The 10,390-nt window shown below is 31.8% G+C and overlaps 1 protein-coding gene across 2 annotated transcripts; it reads right to left on the bottom strand.

The window, feature by feature from the left end:
- Positions 1–1,901: 1,901 nt before the first annotated feature.
- Positions 1,902–9,240, bottom strand: LOC113872736 (WD repeat-containing protein 55). 2 transcript variants are annotated; one of them, XM_027510524.1, is made up of 16 exons: positions 9,117–9,240; positions 8,405–8,501; positions 8,266–8,298; positions 8,048–8,112; positions 7,838–7,925; positions 7,661–7,733; positions 6,904–7,010; positions 4,863–4,905; positions 4,701–4,757; positions 4,221–4,297; positions 4,026–4,074; positions 3,887–3,933; positions 3,705–3,778; positions 3,372–3,427; positions 2,526–2,646; positions 2,057–2,404 (listed from the first exon to the last, which is right to left on the bottom strand). In XM_027510524.1, exons 2-16 carry the CDS (start codon positions 8,497–8,499, stop codon positions 2,331–2,333), a joined length of 1,059 nt encoding a protein of 352 aa, XP_027366325.1. In that variant the 5' UTR covers positions 8,500–8,501; positions 9,117–9,240; the 3' UTR covers positions 2,057–2,330. The 2 variants fall into 2 exon arrangements, with proteins under 2 accessions (XP_027366326.1, XP_027366325.1); XM_027510525.1 differs by having other exon boundaries at positions 1,902–2,404; positions 8,405–9,235.
- Positions 9,241–10,390: the final 1,150 nt, after the last annotated feature.

The raw sequence follows: 10,390 nt of genomic DNA, 5'->3' as shown, positions 1-10,390 counted from the left end.
AAGCAAGAGAATCTGAATTTTAATTCAAAAACTTATAAATAGGAGTTAAGGTTTGGGATCAACTTCCCTTATCTGAATATGGGTCTTTCAAGCCGAGTTTTCCTATAGATTTGAGGGAGAGGCACAACGTTCTGAAAGAAGATATTGCCTTAAAGGTTAAGGTTCCTTGGATCAGAATGGAATAGAGGTTTGAGTTCGAATCTGGAAGAGATTTGGGGTTCAGAAGAGGTTTCTCTGAGAAGAGAAGATAAGAGAACATAGAGAATGAGAGAGAAAATTGTTTTGAAGAGAAATAATAAAAGTTTTAACGTTGAAGTACTTTAAATATCCCTCCATTTGCGACATTCTCGCTCCAACGAAAGTATTAGCTGGATTAATCTTATCTACTTTTCACTATAGCGAGACTCCCTCATTTTAGCAAGAAGGCTCTCGAGAGCCTAAATTCTGGATGGTCTTCCTTGCTACAGCGAGACATATCTTACTACAGCGAGAAATCCTTTCAGCAGCACTACCCTTTCAGCAACATTAGTTTTGGAACACCCATCTTGGCTTAACTATCGTCTCTCACACTCTCAACCACTGTTTCCATCCTCTCCCGCGATCACATCGTTGTTTGCAACGCAACAACATCAGGATTCTGTGTTTCACCAACTTCATCGTTGTCTTTAACCCACTCTCTCACTTCGTTGAGATCCTATGTCTTGTCAATTTCCTTGAATGTAGCGTTTTTGTGCCCTTGGAGAATGGAGAGCTTCACTATGTCGCATCATGATTGCTTCAACCATTTACTCCCAATTCTACCATTCCCTGTACCTTTTATTCTCTCATGAAAGTTTTATAATAGAATGTAGTGCAGTGCATTTTCATATATTAAGAGTGAGGCATATATATTGTTATAATAGTAAAGGGAGAGTTTCATATTTACATCTCTTAATTAAGCAAGGAGTGTGTAGAGGCAAGTTGATAAATGTGTTTCACACTTCTAAAAACGTTAGTATCTGATCATAAAAATAAAAGGATGACGTTAGTATCATTGAATTCCTCATTAATATGAAATAATAATGCTTCCCTTACGTTTTTCTACTTGTTTATAAAACTTAACTGAACCCTGGTCTAATAAAAAAAAACTTGCTTATCATATAGGTCTCATTAAATAGTAAATAAAACTCATTAATTAGGAAATTTACGCCATTCAGTAGGTCTCATATGGAACTTTTACTCAATATTATAGTTTATATTAGATACGTTGCTATCATCCCTCATATGTAGATATATGCACACACACTCCCACTCTTTCATGCAGGCATGACAACTTGTCTGGAATAATACACAAGTTTTAACCTTCCAGTATTTTCAAATGGAATATCCCTTTCTTGGTTTATGACATTTCTACTTCCCTTCAAAATAAGACCCTTTATAGAGCATAACCTCCATTGACCATTAGAACTTCCTGAGAATTCATCCTTCCAATTTTTAGGAATAAGGCGGTGGTTCTTGCATATTCTTCAAAGCATTATTATTACCAACTTTACCTTCCAATTTTTTATGTCGTAGTAATATTCAAAGCTGAATATTTCCAAGAAAATACTATAGTAAAATTGCAATTATTGTCAATACTTCCTTTTTGTTTATGGATATAAGAATTTCATTACATTTGATTAGTCACCCTACATAATTAAGAGTTTACAAATAAAATGTGTTTAACTCAATTTATTTTAAAAAACTTATACTTGTTTATTTAAAAACATAATAATCTTCCGAATATTAATCACAAGGACAACAGTTACGTAACGCTCATTAGTTACATAATAATTAGTTAAGCAAGTTGGTTAAAGAAATAAAACATATTACCTATAAATACGAGGGGAGATTGAGTAAAGGCTCATCTTGTGATTTGAGAAGAATCAGGGCCTTGGGGCAGGTACATTCATTTGAAATTATGCAGTGTTTCTATCTTGTAATTTTTTTCTCTAGTTCTTTCTAATAAAACACCAAGTTTCTATCGACAACTTCAACGGCTCTTGACATTGGATGCCCAAAAAAACAAACGAATCTAACATTGGAACTTCAATTAAACAAGACAGAAAAAAATATAATACGATATGACTACAAAATGGCCACTATATTTCAAAACTTCACATAATACATTGAAACAATAAATATATATCCGATACCAAAATAACACACCAAAATGCCATCACCAGGACAAAGTCCCGAACAAGTAGCAATTCTTGGAAGGCGCAACCTGAAATTGGAAGATATTGATTAGGAAATCACGCAAGTGTTTTAATTGGATAATCCCGTTTGAACAAAGTTGCATCCACGATCTCCTATAAGTCTGCAAAGAAGTTGTTCGTGTTTGAACCTAGAGCATGCCCATTATTTGCATTCTTTCTCTTGTTTCCTACATGGTTATCAACACAAAATGAAGTAAAACATATATATGTCCTTCCAATAACCGTATCCTATCTTTAGTGATGGGTAATCAATGACATTTACATCTATCTACGCAAATCATATCCTACCTTTACTAGACTTAGAAGGATTATCATCTAGATCCATCTCATCATCGTCACTGTCAATCACTCCAACTTCGTTTCTTTGTGTGCTTCTCGAATCTTGTAGAATACTATCCAAGTCCCATAGCTGCACAAAAAGAAACACAAATGTATGTTCAAACTATTATTGCTAGTATATTCTGTACAAAATACAAAAGTATAGAGATACATATTTAGACCCACATGCAACCAATAGTTTTCATATTTTTAACAGTAGTTCGTCCTCCATTGTGAAAGGCAGTATTTTAAGCCAAACTGATGGAAACTCATCCAATCAAATATGTTAAAATATAAGTTATTTATTGTTCTTTTAAAGGTCTATGGTCAATCTGATGATTTGACAGCTGCAACTTCTATAATAACATAGCCGTCTTAATGTGTTCTGTCCAGCATTTATAAGCTGTAGACTATAACCTAGGCAATCCAAACGTACTAATACATTTAGTCAACAAATGGTATATACACATCATTTGACGCACAATATTCTTCATCCTACACCTAAACTCGTGTAGGTAATTGCATAGCATCATTTGTGCCCCTTTTCAGTTGCAAATGTTCATCCCAATCAAGACAACACTGTTAGACACATCAATTATTATTGCTAAATCATACCTATCGATATGCATTTTGGTGGAAATTATATTATTCTAATCAAAATCCTAATCACTCTGAGTCACCTTTATATTTAAAGCAATTGTTTCTGAGAACAAAGTTATGAAGCCCCAGAAAATGCCCATTTAGGTGGCTAGTATAAATATGCCTAAAAGCAGGGGAACCAATTCCTACAAATTTCTAGAGAATTAAGAGAAATACCTTTAACATTTGATCATGGGCAATACTTCCAAGGAACTTCCTATCATGAGATAATGCTACAAGACCAAAGAAACCACAAGTCAAGCTTAGAAGCCAGGAATAAAAAAAAATGATGACATACAAAATGCATGCAAGTGCAAAAACACATGATAATGAGGCTGAAAACAGTAAAAAAAAAAAAAAAAAAAAAACAAATGATGTCCCAAAATCACTTCACTGAGACAAAATTTGCATTGTTAATGAAGAAATCAAGGGTATAGATAGACAAAAGATTCCAAATATGGATTGAACCAGCACATTAAATGCTAAGAAAATAGGAAGAGACTATGTTACCAAGACGCTCAACAGGATATTCCGAGTGCTCTGCAATTGGCTGGATGACTCTGTTTGGTAATATCCCAATCAGGCTGAAGATAAAAAAAAATAAAAATTAATTTAAACAAAATGGAGAATAAACAAAAGATAGAAATATGATTCAAACAGCAAAACAATGCTCTAAAACTGCAAAAACTCACTTGATAATGCCATTCTCTGATCCAGTAATGATCCTATCTTCATCAAGCTAAGATAGCAAATAAAAAAAAATTATTACAAGACCTAAGGATGGTAAGAAAGCCTACTGAAGCCAAATAATCATGTATGTTAATGATTCACCTTCAACATAGCATCAACAGAGTTTGAAGAGAGATCAGTAAATCGATCACTGGAGTTGAAGCCAAATAATAAAACACCAGTCAAAGAGGTAGCATAATGAATACAAGAGAAAAACATTGAATTAATGTCTCATTCTCTCCTCCAAAAACAGAATCCTTTCCATCATGTAATCATGACATGTTCCACATCACGTACCTGCAATCCTTGAAGCATCCCCATGAATACAACAGAATGATTCCAGTTTGTGATCCACATACAACTTTCCTTCCATTCTGAACACCCAGCCAAAAGTTGAAAACACAAGTCATGTGACCATTTTAGAAGACAATACGTACGTCAAATGCAGTACATCTTTCAATTCAAAGGTAACAAAGAAAGACATTGACTAATAGTCTGTTTGGGCATCCTGTAAAATCATAAACAAGTGTTTTTTTGTTTTAACAAAAACAATATTTTTTTGAGGTATTTGATCGAAGTATAAAGTTGACAATAGACAGAAACTATACTGTTAATAGAAAGCAATATATTAGTTCCTCTCCTACGAAGCAAGAATAAAAGCAGGGAAAACATTCTATGAAATTTCTGTTAATATAATTTTTTCATAAAAATATGTCAAAAAATTCCAACAGATGCATTAAAATTTCACAATAAAGTCATAGGCATAGACCATGATACCTTCATTAAAACAACAGACAGCAGCTCATCTTCAGAAAATTCAGATTGAGCTTGGACCTGTCAATAAATCATTAAAAGGTAGTTCAAATCATCATGTAAGCAAATAAATAAATAAAACATTAAAGAGTGTTTATTTTCAAGATGAAACAGATAACAACTTACTTTATTTCTTCGAAGATTGCAAACAGACAGAGTCCCATCACCACTTTAAAACAAAAAGGAAATTAAAAAAGAAAAGAAAAGAAGTTAGACTGTATTGATATGTCAGAGAAAGTAGAATTTGAAAAACAAATTGATTATAATATTCATGAAGCATATTGCATTGGAATGCATGTTAACCAGGGGTAACATATACTATATAGGAAATTCAAAATAAAAACATTAGAAAGAACAAGCACAGGAAAACATCACTACTATAATCCAAAAATAGTTACACCAAATTAACATACTAGCTTAATAAATTACATAAAGCATCCCTCCCATTTTGAATCTTAGAAAAATTATTTTTTATAAACTAGGAAAAACAACTCTTTTAAAAAGTCAAAATGGTTTCAAGGTGCGTTTGGATATCTAATTATTAAAGCACTTATTCATTAAGTTTTTTTTTAAAATGATGAGTTATGTCTTGAATTTAATGATGAAATTTGTTAGGATAAGCTGAAAACAGCTTATCTTGATAAGCTATATTAAGAAGCTCATTGAAATAAGTCAAAAACAGCTTATGAGAGTCATAAGCTATTCCAAACAGACCCTCAATAGTTGTCAGCACCAAGGTGCTTACTCTAGGATAAGGGGAAGGAGAAGGGGGATGGGGGGAATCAAGATAAATAACTAATGTTATGCTTTAGTTGGTGATTTCTAAGAGCAAAATGATTTGAGTCATATGTTTGGGAATGGTAATACTAATTACTAAATTGTTCAAATAAGAAAATAAACATTAATTCTAAAAACCCTAACAGGCACCAGCATATGCTAAGGGATTCAGATAGCTTTAATAAAATTTGGGCTAGACCAGTTAGTCAATAGACAATCACTATAATTAGAAAAACATAAATTTCATTTCTACAAAAGTTACTATTTCTTAAATTTTCTATTTGGCTAAATCAATATGAGAATGACTTGAGAGAGAGAGGGGGGGGGGGGGGGGGGGGGCAGGACAATGCTATAAGAATTTCAAAGATAAAATGTATGATTATCTTATACTTATGGTTTCTTGATTAAATAGTTATAGTAGTCAATAGCAACTGCTATCAAGGTAGAGCGGAGCAGCTTGGGTCCACTATGGAGACTCAATAGTGTCATGGTTCAGAGGAGTGACTATCACACCACAAATAGTGGCCAAAAATAGCGAAAATCGCAGCCGCTATTCTATCCTCTCTGAAATTCTGAACTTGCCCTCTGTTTTTTAATGTTGGACAACTTTTAAGGAGGGCAATCTTGAGATTTCACCCATCCCCTTTATTTTTTTATCTTCTCCCTCCCTCTTTCGCAAATCCTAGCTTCTCATTTCATCTCTCAGGTCTCCCTCTCATTTCTCCTCTCATTTCATCTCTGTTCTCTACGTTTCCACTGCTTTTGATGGCCTTCATCTCTGACGAGACTTCTGACACAACAAGGACATTCTCCAGTCATATTTTCATCTCCAGTGAAGCCTCCAACGTGACCTAGATTGTTTTGAGTCATCTTCTTCATCTTTGGTTGTCTTTTTCAAGTTCAACGAAGCGTCTGACGTCACCTAAACACTTTTCTGTGACTGAACATTTTTTTTTCTGATTTTTTATTTCCTTCTCTGTTTTGATTCTCCTAACCTGTTCTGTTTCAAATTTCAAAGCTTCAAGTAGAAGCAATGGCTGCTCTTCCTTCTCTGATTAGAGTTTTCCATTTTTGTTTTGTTCCAAAATTGTGTATTAATTTTATATTTTGCAGCATGTATATGTATGTATTAAAACTTCAAAATAGCAGTCATCCTGCTACTGCTATCCTTGCTATAGCATTTTTTAGGTTGGCAGCTCTATGTCGCTATCCGGGATTGACTACTATGTTAAATACAACTATGCATTTGTTAATATAGATCAATATGGTATCTCTATCCACCAGAAAGTTCAGAAAGATATTTATTATCACAGCCAATTGAAAATTATAGTATATCTTTCCTATACATTGATATTCTGGTGCAGGTGAATGATGTAAGAGAATATGCTACCTTGTTGCCAACAGTTTCATTGCATCAGACGCAAAAGTCATGTCTGAAATGTAATCTTCATGGGCATTAAATGAATTGCAACAAGAACGTTCTCTGGTATCCCATACCTACATGAAGAAAAAGCTAAATGAAAAGTACTGAAGAAACACTGATCGCCTGACCTTCAAATAACACAAAAAGATCAATGTAGCAACCATCTTCAGAACCGTAATGGGTGGCTTTAGGTAGAAGGAATAGTTGCTAAAAAAGGGTGAAACAGTAAAAAAAAAGTTGTGTGAAAAATAGAATAAGTGACACAAGATTCATATTAATGTCTAGAAGAAAGGCTATTAGTTGCACCTTACAGCTAAGTGTTAAAAACATTAGCAGCTATACAAGAGACCACCTATATGTGCACTCTTACTATATGCTTATTGCAATAAAAGTAGAATAGTTGGGGTGCATTGGAAGCATTGCGGTATAGATACTTGCATTGCATGACAATGAGGAAGTGCTGGCTGGACACATTATGTTCTGTGCTTGCTATGAGCTTAGTGCTTTCAAATTAGTTGATAAGGACTAATTAAGCTTCATCAATTTATAAGCAAGGCAAAGATTGGGGAAGTTGAAAACTAGTGGGTAATTTATTGTTTACAACTATTACAAAAATGAATGAATATCTAAGACAAATAGTCAAATATTATTGAAGGACTCCACAGCACAATCTACAATACAGAGCAAAAACAAATGCTAGGAAAGTGAAATGAAAACAAGTTACCTTTATACAACCTTCATCATCTCCTGAGGCAACTGTTGACTCAGTCAAGTTTATCAATCTATTGACTGCAGCCCTGCATCACAATAAAAATATCATACAATTTCTTAAGTAATGCACATACTTGTTTTGTAGCCCAATGACAACAAATGCTTAATTGCAGCAAATCTATCTACTCACTCATGGGCATTATCAAGACGGGCAATGGTAGACCCAGTTTCTACATCTGTAGCCAGTATCGAGCAATCCGGAGAACCAGTTAAGAGCGCTACAACACAAACATAATAACAAATATGCATTTCAAATTTAAAATAAAATCTAATCGAAATCATTAATCATTAGTAAAATAAAAAAAATAAAAAAAAGGATGAAAACTATTCAGTGCATTACCACGTCCACCATTAATGAATCGTGCAGCCCTACAAGATTCAGTGTGAGCATGAACATCCAACAGCCTGAAACAATAAAAAGGAAGATAATAGAAACATAGGATTACATATTAGCAGCAAACTATGCATATAGTGATGAAAATCCTAAATTTGCAGACAACATAAAGTCAACACTCATGTAGGTTTTACATATACAAACAAAAGATTCAGAATTTATACCTCACCGGGGTGCTATCTGGGCTATAACGGTATCTGCAGGACACATAATTTAATATAATTATTACCATAATTTCAATAATAATAATAACAAAATGTCGGTTAACTATAGATATTGCAGCATCAATCCAAATTAACATACAGGTGAAGGTCACCACTAATGAGTCCTGCAGCAACGAGATTATCTGATGGATGAAAATCAATGTCGAATGCGAGTTTCCCCAAATTTATTTCCATTCCTGTTTATCAGTACACAGAACAGAGCACATGATTAGACCAAAATCATGCAGCTGCCATGGGCAAGTTCGGAGATTTGAGAAATTGAAGAAAAGAACTAAAGATGAAAGAGAACGAGTACCTCTAAACAAATCAGTTTCCTCTTTAGAATTAAAAGTAATAGCACCGATCAACATATGAAGGGAACAAGAAGTATTAAGAAAATAATAACTAGAGTTTGTTGGGATAACTGTTTATTTAAGCACTTTTCAATAAGCTCTTTTTAAAAACAATGATATTTGTGTCTTTAATTTAATGATGAAACTTATTGGGATAAGCTGAAAACTGCTTATTTTAATAAGCCACACTAAGAAGCTTAATTTTTCATAAGTTATGTATAATCTCTTCTAAACAGCCCTTAAACGATCAAAATAATAAACCCTAAACCCTCTAAAACACTTACATTCAAAACACACTTAATGATTAGAGTTAAAACAACAACGATTGAATCGTTAACAAGGAAGAGGGGAATCCAACGAAAGAGATGAGAGTAACAGAACATCAAATTACACTAACAACATATAATAACGGAATACGATGTAAAAGTTGCAGCCTTTGGGTTCAGAGTATCCACTTGCCTGAGGGAATCGAAATTCACCGGCGCCGGAGCTTACGGTGACAGGCAGCGGCGGCGGCACCACTCGCGCCAAGACTAACAAGTTAAATGAACCAACGACTTCAAAGAAAAATTTCCAACGTTTTGTGATAGCCCTAATGTTTAACATTAAATATTAATTTCTATCACTGTAATATTATAAATTAATATATTTTTCCACCCATCATGTTTTTTTTTTTTTTTTCCTGAAGAGATTTTGTTAAAAATATATTTATTTATTTATGTATTTATTTATCTATATAATATTTATTTAATTCTTGTACGCCTGCAGTACATTGTTATAAAATAAACAATATTAAAAATATAATATTACATAAATTATAAATAAAAACATGATAATATCTAGAAATCTATAATGATATTAAGTTATATTACTATCATAAATAATAAAAATGTAAAAACTAAGTAAAAATTAAACATGTTATATTATAATCCTAATTTAATATTATAAAAGATCAATGCAAGTAATGGACGTATAATAACCTTAGAAAAGATTAAGAAAAATATTACGAAATAATAACACTATTATAATCTTAACTCATTCTAAAATTTGAAAAATAAAAATTCATAACATTTTATACACGTAATAATATAATAATCAGAAATAAAAAATAATGAGATCAAATATTATTATGATAATATATTTAAAATAATTATATAAATGATGATAAATATTTAAGATATCAGAAAATACGCACAAGTATTTAATATAAATAGTATCTTTTTCCAAATCATAAGTAATTTAGTATACTATGAAAGAAAACACTAATAAATAATATTATAAAGTAAACAATTAATAGTAAAATCATATTTAAAATAAAAATGTTAATAGTAAATTCACATAATATGAATAATAAATACTAATAAAAAATTTAAAAAGTAAAAATTAATAGTCCGGCAATATATTATGATCCTAAGAACAAAAAAAAATAACAATATAATAATATAAAACCTGAAATTACCTTGAAATAATATTATAAAAAGGAAATTGAATACAATAAAAATCACAAAAAATAGTAAACTAATAGTATGATAGCAAAAATAAAGAAAATAACAATAATAAGCATAAAAATAATTTACAATACAATCAAATAGAAATTAATGGCAAAATATTTTAATAACCAAAATTCTAGAATGAAAATAATAATATTATTACTAAAAAATAAAAAATGATAATATGATAAAAATAAAAATAGAAGAAAATTAGAAAATGAATTTATTTTCTGTATTGTAACA

This window comes from Abrus precatorius, unplaced genomic scaffold, assembly GCF_003935025.1.
Source record: "Abrus precatorius isolate BTA unplaced genomic scaffold, Abrus_2018 Scaffold7, whole genome shotgun sequence".
In the NCBI taxonomy this organism is placed as follows: domain Eukaryota; kingdom Viridiplantae; phylum Streptophyta; class Magnoliopsida; order Fabales; family Fabaceae; genus Abrus; species Abrus precatorius.
Note: the sequence above shows the minus strand (reverse complement) of the source record. Positions and strands in the feature narration are given on the sequence as shown.

Coding starts and splice junctions, on each gene's coding strand:
- LOC113872736 (XM_027510524.1), bottom strand. CDS start 8,499: ATGGAAATAAATTTGGGGAAACTCGCATTCGACATTGATTTTCATCCA. Junction 4,758..4,862: donor GCAATCTTCGAAGAAATAAA/GTAAGTTGTTAT, acceptor ATTTATTGACAG/GTCCAAGCTCAATCTGAATT. Junction 4,075..4,220: donor GGATGCTTCAAGGATTGCAG/GTACGTGATGTG, acceptor CTTCAACTCCAG/TGATCGATTTACTGATCTCT.